The 18423-nt window shown below is 40.0% G+C and overlaps 2 protein-coding genes across 3 annotated transcripts; one reads left to right on the top strand and one right to left on the bottom strand.

Moving 5' to 3' along the window:
- Positions 1 to 4123: 4123 nt before the first annotated feature.
- Positions 4124 to 6335, top strand: ndufb7 (NADH:ubiquinone oxidoreductase subunit B7). Of its 2 annotated transcripts, XM_027283309.1 has the most exons (4): positions 4124 to 4236; positions 4313 to 4445; positions 5499 to 5667; positions 6173 to 6335. In XM_027283309.1, exons 2-4 carry the CDS (start codon positions 4334 to 4336, stop codon positions 6258 to 6260), a joined length of 369 nt encoding a protein of 122 aa, XP_027139110.1. In that variant the 5' UTR covers positions 4124 to 4236; positions 4313 to 4333; the 3' UTR covers positions 6261 to 6335. The 2 variants fall into 2 exon arrangements, with proteins under 2 accessions (XP_027139110.1, XP_027139109.1); XM_027283308.1 differs by having other exon boundaries at positions 4184 to 4445.
- Positions 6336 to 6698: 363 nt separating this feature from the next.
- On the bottom strand, positions 6699 to 18088 carry tecrb (trans-2,3-enoyl-CoA reductase b). The gene is made up of 12 exons (XM_027283307.1): positions 17928 to 18088; positions 13319 to 13369; positions 9799 to 9850; positions 9605 to 9649; positions 9393 to 9496; positions 8999 to 9114; positions 8759 to 8864; positions 8560 to 8632; positions 8418 to 8461; positions 8142 to 8199; positions 7650 to 7738; positions 6699 to 7391 (listed from the first exon to the last, which is right to left on the bottom strand). The coding sequence occupies exons 1-12, from the start codon at positions 17940 to 17942 to the stop codon at positions 7218 to 7220; spliced, it is 927 nt and encodes a 308-aa protein (XP_027139108.1). The 5' UTR covers positions 17943 to 18088; the 3' UTR covers positions 6699 to 7217.
- Positions 18089 to 18423: the final 335 nt, after the last annotated feature.

Below are 18423 nucleotides of genomic sequence, written 5' to 3'. Positions count from 1 at the left end.
CACTGGATGCACACAATGTACCTTTATTGTTTTTAGTAACACCTGCGCTTTTCTTACTGTGACAAGTCGAGATGTCTGCTGTGAGACAGGACGATTGGATCAAACACAAATGTATGTGCATCATGAACACACAATATAAACAAGATAATTACCATGATAAGGCTAAATTTGACAGAGGCTCCTCGACGTGAGAGCCTTAAAATGTATATTAAGGAGTTGGTTCACACAAATGACTATTATATTTTGCCAAACACACCTCGTTGTACCTCAATTTGCAGTGTTTGATAAATCAATAAACCAGTCTCAAACTTTTTACGCCATGTACCACTTCAGAAAATATTCGGCTGTCCAAGTAACACCACCCTGACAGACGTTATAGTACTGTCAACCTTGTTTATTTTAATAATTAATAATAATCCTGAACAGAACTGTCTCAAGAGCCAGAGTTAATTTGGTGGAAAACACATACTCCTGATCCACACTTCCACCTGCCCCATTAGGCTGATACTGAAACAAAATATTACAGGAAATGAAAGGTTTATTTTAAATCACATTCCAGCATAGTATTTTGATAATCCTGTGTGTTTTTGAATTAATTTATCTCATTTCCAAAAGTAATTTCAGAGATTCCTCCAAGTACAATAACAAGAAGATTGTGTACCACCAGTAGTACTCAGTGCCACAGTTTGAGAACCAGTGCAATACACCCTGAATGGGGGTCTGATCTCCATGCATAAAAGTTAATTCAGTGTGGAGTTTGGCTGACTTTGACGCTTATGCTGCAGACCAGCTTGCTTGCTTGTTCCCCCCAGCCGACTCCACGCCAGACAGCTGCTTTGTCTCACTTTTGTTTTCATGATTCTACTTTGTCTCATTGCCTTATTTTGTCATTTTTATTTTGTTGCTTTGTCGTAGTTTTATGATTTTGTCCCCTGGGTTTTCTTTATTATTTCGGTTTTCCTTTGCATTTTGTCTTTTGGTTTTGTCTATATAAATAAAATAAATAAAATATTATTTACTTTACTATTTACTATTAACTACTATTAATTACACACACACACACACACACACACACACACACTTACTTTTTCTGTTTGGAGTGAAGAGTAAAATTGGTTAGTAAGACAGTCTATGAATTATTGAATGAATCATTTGAATTTGCTTAGAACTGAGAAGCTCATACTTACCTTTTTTTGTACATGTGAAGATTAAGGAGCTAACAGAAGGCGTTAGCTAAATGTTTTTGGAGGGGTCTTCAAGCTGCATGAAATTTAAACTGCTCCCTTGAGGAGCTTTCTTGGTGGTGAGAGTGGAAGTACTTTGTTGTATTGTTCTTCTTTGCAGCTTTTTGGCATCTTCCTCTTTCTCTCACCACACAGCCAAATTAATGGTTCCTCTCCTGCTGTGGACATGAGGGATCGACAGCCTTGCCAGTCGCAAGGGCTTCCTGCACCATCACTGGCCTTGCCAGACGCAAAGGACGTAGCCCAGGCTGAAAGAAAAGTCGACGCAGCGATTGTGCCAAAGTGAGGAGGTAGGGTTGAAAACATTTTTGTCGTCCTTCTCCTCATCCTCTTGATGATCAGGACGATTTTCCTGTTCATGAGGATGCTGATGCTCATCCCCCTGTTGTTCAGAAAAACAGAGCAACCCCTCCTGGTGAGACAACTGCCACTACAGCAGAGGGACAAAACTGCTCTAGCCACAACTACCCTACAGCCATACACAGCACAACTTAAAGCCACCAGTCTCTGAATGCAGGTCAACAAAGAGAGCACCACACCATTTACCCCTCTGGTCAACACTACACTCATAAAAACAAGCCACTGTAAGCCTCCCAATTTTACTGCCACACAAGTGCCAACATTGACACTCCACCACACCAAGTTCAAAATTGGATGAGCCTCCACTTGTTATGCCCAGCTCGTTCAAGAGCACAACCAAGGAGGGAGAACCACACAGCAACCAGTTAAATTAACCACAAATTTATTTAAAGAACAGAATTTAAGTGTAGGTCAGTAATCAGTGGTGTGGTGAAAGGTGTTGGATGTGCAAGGTGTATGTGGGTAATTATGAGAAAACAAAAGAGCCAACAGAACACAACAAAACAAAACAAAACTACGCTGGGGTGCCTGGAGGCACCAGTCATCCAGGAGGGACAGGGAGAGACATCTTGGAAAGGCCATGCCTTTATAGATGAGGCCACAGGTGGGGTGAATCTCCCTGACGAGATGGGAACATAATCATACCAGGGTTTACATTAAACAACATATGATTTATTTAAAAGGCTTATTCTGCCACAGTGTTTGTTTAATCACAGTTACCAGAACTATTTCATAAAGAAAATATAGCTGCAAGCAAAAATCGGCGCCTTCGCCGCTGATTTCGATTGGCTGTAGCACGCAAACAAAGTCGAAATTGAAAAATCCATCTCCCAAGTTTTGTGTGGATTGGTCTGAATATACTCTGTGTCGATTTTCGTGGGAATCCATCAAAATTTGCGACCACTGAAAATTTAGTTTCACCAGTTTTCAACAAAATCCAAGATGCCGGAAAATCTATCATGGTGTATTATGATCCAAGGAATCCAACGATACCTTGTTTTGGGCTATGGGTTAAAAAGTTACATGCACAAATGTACCTTAAACTTTGACCTGTTGGTGGTGCTATACCATGTTTACTGCCAACATGTAACTTGGTGACATTACAGATACGACTGTCCTTAATCAATGTGCCAAATTTCACAACTTTTATAGACTCCCATGGCGGAAGAAATAACAATAATAAGAAAGAAAAGGTAGAAACACAATGGGTTCCCGCAGCTTCGCTGCATGGACCCCAATTAGGCATTCCTTGCGATCATAAACATAACAGAGGCTTCCTCCACTCATTCCTTGCGATCATAAACATAACAGAGGCTTCCTCCACTATACAAGAAAACTAAAGGTGTATAATTATGCTGGCAGCGATGAAATGACGTAACTATCATTATAAACAAAACATATTAAATGAAAAATTATTTTCTGTGATACAACTAGGCTGAAAAATAACCAAAAAAAAAGAGAATTCAGTTTGGCCTGAGGGTGATATCAGAGGCACAGCCATGTTACAAAAATCTAAAAAGGTTTATCCTCTGTAGGTGCTCACCAGTCTAATCTCTGTCAAAATGTCAAATATACATTAATTAGAGCGTTGCATGGGCAGTATAGGCAAATGCTAAGGACGCTGTCTATCCAGGGGGCGCCACAAATGTGGGAAGAATTAAAGGAGTAACTTTTAGTTGGTGCTATTATTTCTTGATATGAAAAAAATAAGCCCACGTTAATAGCAAAACAAATAACAATAATAATAATAATAATAATAATAATAATATAATAATAATAATAATAATAATAACACTTTCTTAAGAACGTAGTTTTCAAAATGTTATTCCTTTGTGTTACAGTTCACATTGTCTAAAGTGTGTTTATAGTGTTAAACATCAGTGTTGAAGTGCACATCATTAATGTTAATACTTCATAACTTAGCATTCCCATATGTTATATTATACTGCAGTTTACTGCCTCTTTGCATTCTGCTAATCAGCAGTTCACTGTAATGATAATAAAATTGAATCTAATTTTCAGAAATATCAGAAATAATTGCATTGTATATGGTACATGTACAGAATAGTGGAAATCATGCATCTCTTAAGTTTTCCATTATTAGCATTTCATTTCATTTTTTTCTTGGTATCATCTTTTTTATTATTGGACTGTAACACACATGTCACACACTCCTCTTCTTTCTTCAGATGTGCTGTTGACCTCTTATTTTGTGGGGTTTTTTGTACACTATTTTTGTGTTTATTAAATTTTTTTGTATTTCTAATTTACTATCTTCTTGTGTACTGTTTTGATCGGACAACTTGTTCTGTAATAATAAAATAAAAAAATAAAATGTCAAAGACAAAGTTTCTTGCACATAAAATCTTGCTTAGGGCGCCACATTGGTTAGTGCCGGTACGGATGATGTTAGTATGGTTTACATCATTTATATTTACAACTGGGTTTACAAATCAATACTTATATTGCTTCCAATATTAATAAACATCCAGTTATTGGAACCTGAGAGCGGAACCTTTGTCGTTTGCTCAGCAGGGAAGATGTTTCCATGAAGCACCGGGCGGCTGTTTATCTCCGGTGAACGGCGGAAGCAGCAGCAGGGCGCCCGTGGAGGTGACCGGATCGCAGACAGGTGCATCATTTTGGAAATAACAGATAAAACACGAAGCAGAAGCAAAGAAGACATATTCATTATTTTTATCTAGCAGTGCACAAACGTCGTCGGTGCCATGGGAGCTCACCTGGTCAGACGGTACGTCACCGAGACAGAGACCGAGCCGGACCCGAAGAAGAAGTCTCAGTTTGACCCCGAGTACGGCTTCGCGGAGAGGAAGGAGAGAGGTCAGTGTGCTGCCGGAGCTCAGAGACAACATAACACACCGTACACTGTGTTTGTAGTCCTGAGGATCCACACCGACTGATTGTAGTCCAGCTGGTTAGGCGCTAGCCGAGTTAGCATTGAGCTAATGGCAACAGTTAGCTCAATGCTAACTGTTAACATGTGTTTACTTTATTTAAATCACGACTGGATGCATATTTTGAGCAGGACTCCTTTGTAAAAGAGGTTTTTAATCTCAGTGGGACCTTACCTGGTTAAATAAATAAATATATAGATCCATATTTATTGATCCAGAGGGAATGCATCCAAGTAGCAGTATGAGACACAGTAAACACATTAAAACCTATAACGATGCATTGCATTTTAATTTAAGGCTCTGCAAAGATGCAATAGAAAAAAAAAATATATATATATATATCTATATATATATATAAATATATATATATATAATATATATAGTATGATGTGTGTGGTGTGTGTTGTAAGTATGTATGTATGTATGGTTGTATGTGGATATGTAATATAGTTATATATGTATATTGTGTATGTGTAGATATTGTATATGATGTGTGTGTATATGTTCCTCAAGGCATAGGATAATTATTATAATGTCATATTAAAAACAACTGGTTTCAAGTGTTGCTTATATCGACACATTTTACAGCATCAGTAATAAACACTACATGAAGACATGTTGTTGTTGTTACCGAAGCTGTGCCTGGTTTTTCCCAAACTACAGGACGATATACTGAAGGTGTATGTCGGTAGTTTGTTGATTCTTTGTGCAGATACGTGCGAAATTTAAAAAGTGAAATCCCATCGGAAAGAAATGTTTTAAAGAAAAGTTTAATGTTCAATCCAGCTCGAGTAAGTTTGATGCAAAGTGTTGGTTAGTAAAGCCAATCAAGTCATTTAAAATGTATTTGAATAGAAGAGTGAGAACCCAAAGTTTTAGATTAGGGCTTATTATAAAACAGTGTATAACAGACACTGTATTACCATCAGGTCTGTGTTCATTGAACGACGAGGCTGAACATTTGTCATCCCTTTGCCAGAGATGGTAGCAACTCAGGAGCAGATGAACTTGGCCCAGCTGCCTCTGGAGCAGAGGGACTACTGTGCCCAGTATCTCCTGAAACTCATGAAGTGCAAGAGGGACAACTGGCCCAACTTCCTGGCCTGCAAGCATGAGAGACACGACTGGGACTATTGCGAACACCAGGAGTAAGTGTTTACAGTGCAGAGAAAGTTGAGACGTCTTTGTAAGACTAAGTTATGCATTGTTTGTGTCTACTTCAAGGTTCAACACCCAGAAAACTTTAGTCTAGTTCAATTTATAAGCTACTAATAATCTTATACCGTGTCCTCACATTGATTAAACTCGTTCTAACACTGGCTTCACGTAGTAGCTGCTCTGGAGCTTTCAATATTATCACACCATCTTCTTCAGCAAGATGGAGTTGCCCAGTTCTCGTGACATTGTAGATGTTCAATTTTCCATTTTTGTCAACATATTTGTTTAAAAAGATCTTAAAGATTGTGTAAAATAAGTAGCAAGTTTTCCTTTTTGAAAATTGGGATTTGACAACAACTCCTAGTTTCCTAATAACAATGTATCTCGAAGATTAAATCATTCTAAGTGTATTCATGGTCAACAGTTTCATATTTCACCTTGTGCGTAGTAATATACATCCATCCTAAATGACGTACGTTATGTTTCCGTCTCCAGCTATGTGATGCGTATGAAGGAGTATGAGAGAGAGAGGCGGCTCCAGCTGAGGAAGAAGAGGATCGAGGCTCACGCTGAAGCTGCATGATCAGTACACCCTCTGATACTTCTTCTCTGTATATATGTGCTGCTGTTCACAATAAACAATATTGTTTAAGCTCTATGACACTCAGTCTTATTCATGCCAAAACATACAGTAGACCTCTGGAGGACATCACCTGCTACAAATATCATCCATGGTCAGCATTGTTTCTTACATATACAATATTTGGACGAGTCTTAAAAAAAGCTAATCATTTTTTAGGTGTGGCCTGTCACAGGACACGTGCATGTTTTAATATGTACCTTTTTAAAAATTTGACTCTTGACTATTCGTGACAATAATGAGAAATTTAAATGCCCAGAAGTCTCATTCACCATACTCATACCTTGTACAAAGCTCAGATACTCCTGGACAGTGGTGTCCAAACAGTGTTTGCTACAAATACACAGAGCAACATCTGTAATACATAACAAGGCAACAACATTTTGGTTCACCTTTTTTTAATAAATTACTTTCAGATCAACAAAATCAAATGCTTGTCATGGTTTCAAATTTAGATTATTGATATCAAAACGGAACAATTTGAAGTTTTGCTGAATATCACCAGATACAGATTCATCCCAATAACAACGGTATGAGATGACAAGCACGGTTAGACATTGTACAGTATTTATATATATATAGTACATCATTCAGTACACACCGGGTAGTATGAAGCTGAAGACTGCTCCGGGAACTCAGATACACAAATCAATTAACCAATCAGATTGGGTGTGTTTGTAGACAATTAAAAAAAATAGAGTAGTGTAATGTTCACATTCTCACTCAACATGACAGGGATCGCAGACACAAAGGTAAAGACAATTTGGTTGAGGGGTGGATAAGGAAAAGGGGACCGGGTTAGATTCTTTCAGTCAGTCTACTAAGTTCCAGTGTTCTCGGTTAGGGCTGAGGGAGGAGAGGTGGGGGTGTACTAAACTCCTATAGCTATGGAGCGGCTCTCTAAAGGATGAAGGGCAGGATGGGTGAGCGGAGAGGAGGGTAGTCGCGGAACTCCTTCAGGTAGCTGCGGTGCTTCCCCTTGGCCCACACGGTCATCTGAATGAAACCCACCAAGGTGAAAAAGGCCACCGGCAGGCACTGAGTCATCAGGGTGAAGCCGAGCCAGGAGCCCAGCTAGAGGGAGGAAGAGGAGGGATGTTACATACAGACTAAAACCACAAGAGGGCAGCAGCTGCAAGTTTAACTAACAAAACTTTCAGTGGACACAATGTGAATAATTGATGGGACAGCTTAACCAGATGAACTCATTTCTATTTTAAGAGATTTTAAGAGAGTTTAAAGCCATGCACTCATACATTATTTTTAAACTAAATTCGATGATTCGAGCAGAGAAAAGTCATCAGCTATTACTCGGTGAATAAAACATGTTACCTCATAGGTGTAGTTGGGGCAGGAGACCAGTAGGAAGATCCAGGTGAAGGGGTTCTTGGTTGGATAGGGAATCTTCCTGGTCTTAGAACCTAAATGAAGAAAGAAAATGTCAAAGAAAATGATCTATTTTCTAAAATTCCAGCTACTCGTTCCTATATTTACATTTTGGCCAAAGTGAATATACTGACCAACAATAATATTCTAAGTTGACCTTAATGAATATTTAATACAATGTGAAATCGTGTTTATAGGGGCCTTAAGTGAAAATCACTCAAATATTTTTGGACAGAAACTGATCTGCATCATGTTCTTCACAGTTTAATGGAAATGTTTTATTTTTTTTTTTGTTTTTTTAAACAGAATTAACAATAACACGTCAAATAGCCATGACCATTTTTTTTAAAGGAAAACAGATATTCACTGTGGCCCGAACTGTACAGCTGCGTATGTGTGTGCGTGTGTCACATGTACAGGTGTTACAGGTGTGTGTACCTGGTGGACGGAGGTTCCGCAGAGCAATGTGGATGGAAAAGTTGCCGATCTGACAGAACTGAGAAAGAAAACAGTCACACTGTTGTAATACTGGGTGTGTGTGCAAAATATAATGAAAACAAAAGTGTTATTATACACTGAGAATGAAAATAATAATCAATAATAATAATTTACAGAATTTAAATTATGTAAATGATGTGTTTATATAATTGGTCAAATTAAACAAAATGTACAATTAATTTCACAGAAAAGTGTCGAGGATAGAAAGAGTCTCACCAAGAATAAGATGAGGGCCAGTCTGATTTGTTGCTCCCCGTAAACTGCAACCAGACACAGTTAACATAAGTAATGACGAAAAGGAGTTACAAACATGTGTGTGTGTTTGCTGTGTGTGCAGTGTATGTGCATGCATACTCACTGGGTGGTGTGTATAGTGGGTGGTTGATGTAATAAGCCATCCACGCTGCAAAGCCCCAGTAGTAGGTACAGTTCTGAAACAGAAAATGTGACACAAATATTCACAGAGACTTCTTACTCCACGCAGTCTAAATCAGACTTTTGCACTTTTTCATGTAAGGCAAGATATGACAGCATGTCACTGGGGGAATGTATCTCACCTTAAAGATGTTGCGTAACGGCATTGTACCATGAGAGAAGCGATGGACAAACAGCGTCTCCAGCAGCCTCTTAACGTAGTGGAAAGAGTGACACATGCAAGCGAGACTGGAAAAAAGCACAGACACTTGTATTAGCTCTATTAAAAAAGAGGACTGCGGGTACATGACATCCTCTTAATGAGAACACTAGATGAACAATTTTAATATTTTGTCAAAAAACTCTGTTCGGATGGGACTCACTGTACGACCCAGTGTTTACTGGTGGTAAAGTCATATTTGGGTGCGTAGATGAAGGGAACCCTGAAGTAGAACATCAGATAGATGACCAAAGGGCCGGTATACTCTGTCAGAAAGACCTGAAAGAAAAGAAGGCAGAGACTTGGTTATTGACGTGTTAGAAAGAGAAATATCTTCACTCGGTTTCTCCTGTCGCTGTCCCTCCTCCAATTCCCAGCAGAGCCAGTACAACTTTAACACTTTACAACTTGCACTGCAGCAAATTAACCTCAAGGTCACGAGGAAACATCTGACACACTCAGGTGGAAAATCTCAATATAGCTCTGCCTGATCTCACTTGATGTATATGGGCTTGTCAGGAACTGTTTGACCTGACCCGTCCTCGGCTTGTACTCACCGTGACCCAGCTGATCTGGGCTCCCAGGTCTCTGAAGTAGAAGGTTGCGGTGGTTCCCACGGGAAGATGCTGCAGTACATCCTCATCCTTCAGAGACTTCCCCTCTGAGACACACACACATACTTAATGAGTAAATGATAAGTTGGTTGTGGACAGATGTCATCCCACGTTCACTTTAAAGTATACAGACAGATCACGCTTAGCTGACTTACTTGGGTCTAGGCGAATGGACTGTCTGGCCGGGTACCACTGAGGATCTGAAGCACACAGATAACAGACAAAATACTTCACCCACACATCTTAAGACAGGACAGGAAGTGAATATTTCTGTGTGAGGTTTGGAGATTTGCTCGATCTTAAACCAGATTTATGAGGGCTTTGTCGCCTGCGGATAGATGCAACTCACGGCTCTTGTGGAACATAGACTTGATCTCCCCGATAGTGGCATTTGGCTCGACCTGCAAATAACACCACAATAAATAAGTGGCAGGACACACATACACACAATAGAGGAGCAAATAATAACCCTGTGTTCCATTCATGATAGTGATTAGTGGTAAATTTAGCTCGGGCTGTACCCACACACCCGGTGGACATGGGGTAGTCAACAGCTGGTATTAGGGTTTCAGAGAGGCACACACACACACACACACACACACACAGATAACCATTGCCAAAGTACACGACCTTGTGCCTAACTTCCTGCTTTGGCCCAACTATCACAAATATAAACACAATGACAACAAGAAAGAAGCTTTATCAGTTTACACATTCGTCCCAGACTCTTATCTTGTGGAGTAACGACACCTGTTTAACGGATTTACTTTTAGTATTATACATCAAACATTATACATTTTCCTCCTTGAGGATTCAGCTCAGTGACTTATTTACTGTTACATTAACTATTACAGTTCAATTCAGGTACAGCGGTAGTGCATTAAAATTAAATATTACAATGAGCTTCATGCAGCGTGTGTGTACAGATCTTTGGGATGGGACCAGTGCTCAGAGTTAAGGTACTGGAGTTGTTATGGGCAGATAAAAGCCCATTTATTACACATGGTTGTAGTGTGTGTTATGTTTGCGTTTACTTGTACAGCATGATAAACTTCACTTATCCTTAACCCATAACTAGCAACTGAATGATAAAGCAACTTTTCATGCAGCCATTGATATCCATTTATTTTCAGAGGTTTCTGAAAATGATCTTAGAGATTTCAAACATGCTTGAGAGAAGTCACATCATCCCTTCGTTCATTATTTTGTAAGCGACAAATTGTTGCAATACTGTCAGCACATCACGTCATTGCATAACAGCAAACATCAGCATCAAGTTTCTCTCAACCTTTGACATTTATGACTTCAGTGACTAAAAACATTTGAGCAGTAAGGCAATATTTGTCTGCTGGCCTGGACTAGGAGAGCTAGGATTTTTTTGTGAAATGTATACGTACATGAAATGGCACCGTCTAGGAAAAGGTGTGACATAGAGGGAGACTAATGCAAGAAAAAGCATATATGTAAGCTCAGATAGTACTGAGACATGGACTTGCAAAATGTCATTGTGCTATATTATTTTGTTTAAACATGCAAACATTTAAAGTTACTAATCAAGAAATGAATCTGAATCTGAGTCAAGGACGAAGCAACAACATTTTAGAGAGAATGTTTGTACTAGCAATTAATTAACAATTAATACTGCCAGCACTGTCTTGTATAAATTGTGTAGTGGTACTATAATATCTTAGCGCTTCTATTTTGCATAAAATGTCCAAAACAGTTGCCTCTTTATTGCATTTTAGGAAGCGTGGGACTTGTAGAACAAGTATTTTCTTGACGGCAGCGCTCACAACAGCAGCTCTAATAACAGATTCAGAGATCATTTCCTTGTGAGGTTCCTCATATCGTGAGTGACACTTGGGCAGTAGACTGAGGTCTGCTGCTGTAATTGACTTGGCTTCTGTTCAGGTCGCCCTGGGCACGCCAGGCCATTTTCAGCAGGATGACATCACTGAGAAAACACCTCTCTGTGACCCCTACAGTCCACCGTTCCTTCTAGAGGCTTCATTCAGTTTAAAGATCACGGAGTCTCTCTTATAAACTCTGACCCAGACATGATACTGGACCACAGTTTTATTTCTAACTCAGTTTGTGAGTTTAGTTCTGTTAGGCTACTTTAGGACACCAGCCAGCCCCCCTGTCCCCCCAAAGGGCCCTCTGTCTAGATCCAGATCTATATGTGTCATTTCTGTGAAACTTCCAAAAGGTGTAAAGTCTGCACGTGCTATCACCATGGAAACTCTGCTAACCTGACACACTGGGTATAATCCAGCAAGGATAGCACTTAGTGGTCTTGAGGAGTAGCCTTTCATAAAGAGTCTGCTGTGGCTGAAGGACTAACACCACTGTAAACTTGGCTAAGTGACTCTATATACTAACACACTAAACCCTCCCAATGCATCAACACTGACTTACAGGCCTGGCACTAACAAATTAAGGCCGTCTAACACAACAATAACAAAGTACAGGCCAAGTACAAATGACTGGAAATATACCTGGTGAAACAATAGGCTTAAATGTCCTACCAAAATAAAGGTGGCTAATACAAAATTAATACTCTTTAATCCCAAATACATACACAACTTGAGTACCACTCAGCTTCACTTTGTCAGGCAAACAAGCTCTGTTTCTTTTACAAATGCAATACAACAACAAGGTTTACACTACCACTACTAGATTTGGCAAAAAGTCTTGCTGCTCAAAACTTTTTCTGGAGGCCAACAACATACTGTTTGCAAACTAACCGTCTGTCCTGCACCTGTAGCCAGCTGGGTTTGATTCTTTACAACGAATACCCAATCTGCTCATGATGAAGGATCTCCACAAAAAGCATTCTGACCCAAAGAACCCCCAACATATTTTCCTCAACCACTTTGCTTCCCTTTCCATGTGCCCTTTATCATGCTTCTTGAGAGCTGTCTTCTAGCTCTTTTATTAAAATCAAACCTGATGATGCCACCAAGTACCAGATTGTTTTTAGAATCTCCATATATCCATATATACCATGTCATAAAAGCAGAAACCTTTTTAAATTTCTATGATTGTAGCGTCTGGATTCTGACAGTGTTGTAAACACTGAAGGCAGTAAACAGCAGGGTCCTAAAATGAGACACCATAAAGTGATTCAGAGGTGACCTCAAAGCTTAATACTAAATATCACAAATAACATATTTTGTATTGTATATGCATATATGGAACCCATAATATAATCAACATTGCATGGGATCACATTGGATACAGACTTTGTTTCTGCAGGGGCCGTTCAGGGTGTGGACACTGCTCATAAACGCACCTGCAGTTTTGAGCCCATAGGTTGTGGTGGTGTTGTAAATGCCTTATAATGACCTGTAGTATTATGTTCACCTATACACAGAGCCAAATCCAACACAGTCCCGAAGAAGAGTTAACCTTGTAAACTTCAAAACAAACTTTTCTGTGTAGATTTGTTGACCGTCATACTGGTTTACACAGTTGCACGGTTGTTTATGATATTTTGTCTACCCTTGTGCTTGCCAAAAGCCCATTCCTTACCCAGCAGTGTTGTGTCACATGTATAAAAGGGGCTCCAGTGTGTGTCTCATTTAGGCTGCCAGTTACACACCCAATAACTGACATTGAAGACTACAGCTCCAGTGGCTCAACTACAGTATGTTCTAGAAAACCTGACTCACGTACACAAAGATGTTTTACTATAGGACCAGACACACTGCACCTCATGCATTTAGTAACAATACAAACCCACAACTCAGCCACGAGGACAATTAAATACAGTTTTTTTTTTGTTGCAAACTGTAGAGTCAAACTAAAAAAAAAAATGAGGATGAAAACTGTTAGAAATTCAAGAAAAAAAAAAGAAAATGTCTCACCTTGTCCAGGAAGCACAGTTTGTCCTTGGTCTTGGCATCCAGTATCTCCACCTCAAAGAAAACAACAGCCTTTTTAGCTTTTTTAGCAGGTTTACGTTTGACCGGCGTGGGAGCTGGCAACGGGGCCACCACTGCAGCCCCATTTGCTATCTTTTTATTGCCGGTGGCCTCTAGTGCTAGAGTATCCATGTCCACAGTCCTCCTCCTGTGCTTGGTTTATTCCCTACTTCTCCACACTCTTCCCCTTGGTACTCGTCAGCGTTCTCAACTGCCTATCCAAAATCCACGCCAAAATCATAGAGGAGAGAAGCAGCACTCAGCTGTGGAGATAAATCTGTCCCTCCTCTGCTCCCCCTGCCCCTCCCTCCATTCTCTCACTCTCCCTCCCTCTTTGGCCCTCTCTCATTCCTTCACTTCTGGTGCGCTGCTTTATTTAACAGCCAGCCGACCCCTGGAGCGTGGACATATGCCACATGTGTGTGCACAGTTGCATACACAGGAATGCCCGGTATCCCCGTGGCAGACTGTCTACAATATATCACAGGGGAAACTATATTTCAAGGCTGCAGTGACTTGGTTTTGAAACACAACTCCTCCCTAAAAAAGTACACCTGATGACCCCTGACACCTCTCAACCCTGGATAAGTGGGAAGATGAAAGAGGGGTATTATGACAAACATAATAACCCCCCCCTCCATCCATCCATCCATCCATTTCCTAGTTTGCCCCGCTCTCTTCCTCTACCCAGCTAAATATAAACATCTACTGCTAACTCTGAGTAACCAGCCCACTCCCAACAGACCCCCCCCAACCAAACTGAAAAGCCAGATCTCTCAGTCACACATGGGGAGTCTCCCTCTCCCTCGCCACCATTAGGTGATAATACTCCAGACTCTGAGGGATTAGTCAGGGCATTCCCCCCGGTGACACCCACCCCCACCCATCCACTCTCTAACGACGAACAGTTGGGATACAGTTTCCATGATGAATGAAAGACAGATAGTCACAAGTGGTAATGTGGACGTGACGGACATGAATTAATGAATGCACAGTCTAATGAATATACAGCGGGTATGGATGTTTTTGTGGTATACACAGAGTCTAGTGGCATAAAGAAAAATAAACAAGGCTTTCACGTGATTTGGTTTAATTGCCTGGACTATGCATACACATGTTTCGTCTGTATGTTTCCTTACTTTCCTCGGATGGCATGTTATTCCCTTTTTATCTCGCCTTCCTAAGACTTCAATCAGTGCTTCTTAGATGAATCCGTCGAGCTGCCTTATTACTGTACAAATGAAACAGTCACGTATGCTTAAATAAAGCAGGCCACATGACACTGCGGTCGAGACTTCGGGGAAATAACCCCATCTCAGTTTTCTGTGTACCAGGCATACCCACTGCTACTGTTCCACCCCCCATCTCATCTATATAAAGCCTCTGTCTGGCAGTGACAGTCTGTCCTCGTAAGGCACTCTGGGTTGAGGGTGAAGCATGGAGATATAAGCTTTAATTGCTCATGAGGGGACTTTGCCTGACTTTCTTGCTGTTTTTTTTTTCTTTTCTTTTTTTCTTGGACCTCCGATCCCAAGGTAAATCTAGAAAGATTACCTGTTTGGACAGATTAACAGGCAATCTGGAAATGTTTCTTAACCCGGTAAGTGGTTTTATAAGCAATACTGATCAGTGTGTAAGCAAGATAGCTGAGAAAGTCATGCAGCTCTCTGGTGCTATCTGCTGTAAATGCAATGGAACGATGATTAATCCAGTCAATCAGCTTAAAGCATGGAATAATTACGTACATGTTTAGTTAAAAAAAAAAGTTTTTCTGCTTGGCTTTACATTGATGTGATGTGCACTATAGTAAGAATAAAAAACATTATGACTGATTGACTTAAACTTCAACTTGACTTGATAAAAACATTGCAGAATGCATTGGAAAAAAGTCTTCTCAAAGAGCACCTGTTGGCACTGGTGTGAGCATTTATCTTTTACCATGTGCACTGCTGCATTGGATACGGTGACAGTCATAGCCGACACCCAGCATAGCAACATTTTTGTGACCGCAATTAGTTTACCTGTCATAGGTACTGCTGTAACAATGCCATCGATTTGCTAATCATTCAGTTTTGTTGGCTACATAAAAGTCTTTGCACAATGTGACCATGTCCTGTGACCTGTTAGAGTTTATTTTAGGGCTATTGCAAAACTTTGTACTACCATAGTTGATCTTCACAGATTTTAGGAGTCACATATTTCAATGCAATACTGGGTACATTAGTTACTATGAGTGCACCTCATAGGTCTGTTTGCCACAGCGTCTACATAGATACTTCAAAGAGGTGCACGGTGAAGGAGATTGCAACATACAGAAAGACTAAGATACACCGACCGGCCACTAGGTACACTCGTACAATCCAACAACTCTGCCATTAATTCTACTTTTTACAAAACTTTTCCAGGTTTTGTTGACACTGTCAGAGAGGTATTCATTTAACTATTATATTTACTACTGAGGTTGAAGTTTGCGGTAGTGTTAAATTGGTCTGCATTATATTGAGAGGACCATGACATTAGAAACACCTTTCAGTAGTCCTGGACAACAACAGCAGCCATTAAGAACTCAATGATGAACATAAAGTGGAATTAACACCTCTTAATTGTCAACACAAACTGAAAAATTATGTGTTAAGTAGGGATGCACCGAAAATTCGGCCACCGAAAGTATTCGGCCGAATATTGCAAAAAATGCCACATTCGGCTTTAGGTGAAGTGGCCGAATGGTGTGGCCGAATAGTGGCGTGACGCAATTGATGCAATGAAACAACGTGCGCGGTGATCTGGCCACGGTTGCTGATTCTTTTCTCATTCACACACAATAAACCCACGATGCAGGATATAGGAAAAACACAGGCAAGAAATACATCATACACTGCTCTTTAGCGGAGCTATATACTTCTCTCTACATTACGGCGTCTCACACATGCGAGGTGCGTTCACTGACCGTCGGAATGACTGTGATGCGTTCATTACCGTGGGAAAAATGGAAACTCAACGGAAATATAATAAAACTAAATAGTATTTCTTTCAGGAACAAATTAACAGTGATTAAAACAACATGGGATTTTTAACAATATAAATGAAATAATAATTATACTAACTGGAAATTCTACTGGAATATCTGAAGGATATTAAATAAACATTTACTTTCTTTGAAAAAACACGTCTTGAGTTGTTGTATTGGATTAGATTGTACACGTGGACCTAATGTAATGATGGGTCGGTGTATATTGTTAGAGGAAAAATAAAACAATGAATTAAAATATGGAAACCTTTTCTGATTTTTTTTTAAGATGAGAATATTGCAATATCTTGGAAATCATCACTACTGCTGCTTTTAATTTTCAGGTTTTTTTTATTTATTTTTTAATCTTTATTGTATAACATAAATCCTTCTGCACATTCAGTTTCTTTGTATGAAATTATTTTAAATGTCTTGTGTTCTCCTTTACATACATAATTTATTGCTGCCGTGGCTGCTGTTTTTGTATGTTTTCCATATGTGGAAAACCTCAATGAAATACTGTTTTTAAAAAAAGTATAGGCTAGTTTTATTCAGAGGGCAACTAAGTTCAGATGGCCATCACTAAAGATAGCCCTGAAAAGATGAGCAGATAGATTGGAGGTTTGCAGTATTGGTATATGACTGACACAATGTCCAGTGCTAATAAATGCTGATACCAGTGCAACCAGTGAATGATAAACAGCATACATTCATGAAAAACCTTCACCTTTAAGCAAATGTTTAGATCTACATCAACATAGCTATATTTTGTGTTGTGTCACCAGTTTCTCATGATTTAAATGTTGTTGTTGTTTTGCCCCTCAGGCTGCAAAAGCAACGTCTGTCAACTGAGAGAAGGGGAGCAGGTCTGGTTAGATCAGTTTCTGTCAAACTACTTCAAATCCTGTCTGATAGGTTTGGTTCTCAGGAAATTCACTCAGCGGTGAGAAAAGACTTCAGTGCTTAAGCAAAGCATACTATGGAAAACTTTAATTATTGATGATAAAATAGGCCTAAGACAGTTTCTAAGACCCCAACATTGTTTGTGTTTCTTTCATCAATGGCCCCTGAGGCTTCATGGTGTGAGACGGCGCACTTGACTGTTCACCTGCATTATTGGTTAATAACAAGATAAGGCGCCATGAGTCACTCCAGCCAAAGATGGCGATGATGCCGAGCACAGAGCACAGAGAGGTCTGTGTCTGGCTAACAGAGCTTCTCAGCTTTTACCCAAGACACAATGCATAAAAGTATAATTACTCATCGCTTGTGGGTGCAGCCTGATTTTCAGCGATATTTCAGCCAGTACAATGCTTCATTTCCGTGTACGAGAGGCCACAGAGGCCATAGCAACCAGCCCATGACAGGCGGCGCTGCAGCAGCATGCGACCCTCACTGCTCATGTTCAGAGCTTTGACTGTGTCTGTCCTGCTGGAGTTTACAATGAGAGAAATCACAAGAAAATTCTGCATAGGTTGGCTTAATTAAATTCTGGCCCCATAACGCGGTTCATTCACAGTTTCGAGTTTCATAGACACTACTTACCTCGTAGTGCTTCATCTTGGCAGTTGGCACCCCCTTCCTTAATATCCCAGATGATTGACAGAGCCGCCTCCAATCAGCGGAGTAATATGCGACTGCTCTGGCCACCGTAGGCGGGCACTACTGCCTCGCTGTAGCCAATGAAAACAGGCGGAATCCAGGCGAATACGCCCACACTATCAGCGTCGTAGCCAATGAGATTTGAGCAGGCGGAGAGGTCGCTGCTATGCCAACAATAATTGGGTTTAGTGCGTGGTGTCTTTATTGCTTTTTGAATAGTTGCTCTGTCCGTTTGTGCGCATGCTTACTGGCGACAGCACACTGCACACCACGTGTATTTATTCTCCTAAATTGTCTAGATATATAATTTGTCTGTCTGGTGACTTTTCATAACTTAATTTCCAATTATTATTATTATTATTATTATCAATATTAGTATTATCAATATTATTATTGTTATTTCATTCCATTATTTTTATTTGTTTCTGTAGTCTGTGTA

This window comes from Larimichthys crocea, chromosome X (assembly GCF_000972845.2).
Source record: "Larimichthys crocea isolate SSNF chromosome X, L_crocea_2.0, whole genome shotgun sequence".
Lineage (NCBI taxonomy): Eukaryota > Metazoa > Chordata > Actinopteri > Sciaenidae > Larimichthys > Larimichthys crocea.
This window is presented reverse-complemented; position numbering and strand designations above follow the sequence as displayed.

Bases quoted from the DNA above. Each gene is read 5' to 3' on its own strand.
- tecrb (XM_027283307.1), bottom strand. The intron at 9,851-13,318 runs GTGAGACATTTT...TGTTATTTGCAG, and splicing joins AACTGTGCTTCCTGGACAAG to GTCGAGCCAAATGCCACTAT. The intron at 8,633-8,758 runs GTGAGATACATT...TTTCTGTTTCAG, and splicing joins CGTTACGCAACATCTTTAAG to AACTGTACCTACTACTGGGG.
- ndufb7 (XM_027283309.1), top strand. From the start codon at position 4,334: ATGGGAGCTCACCTGGTCAGACGGTACGTCACCGAGACAGAGACCGAG. The intron at 4,446-5,498 runs GTCAGTGTGCTG...TCCCTTTGCCAG, and splicing joins CGCGGAGAGGAAGGAGAGAG to AGATGGTAGCAACTCAGGAG. The intron at 5,668-6,172 runs GTAAGTGTTTAC...TTCCGTCTCCAG, and splicing joins GACTATTGCGAACACCAGGA to CTATGTGATGCGTATGAAGG.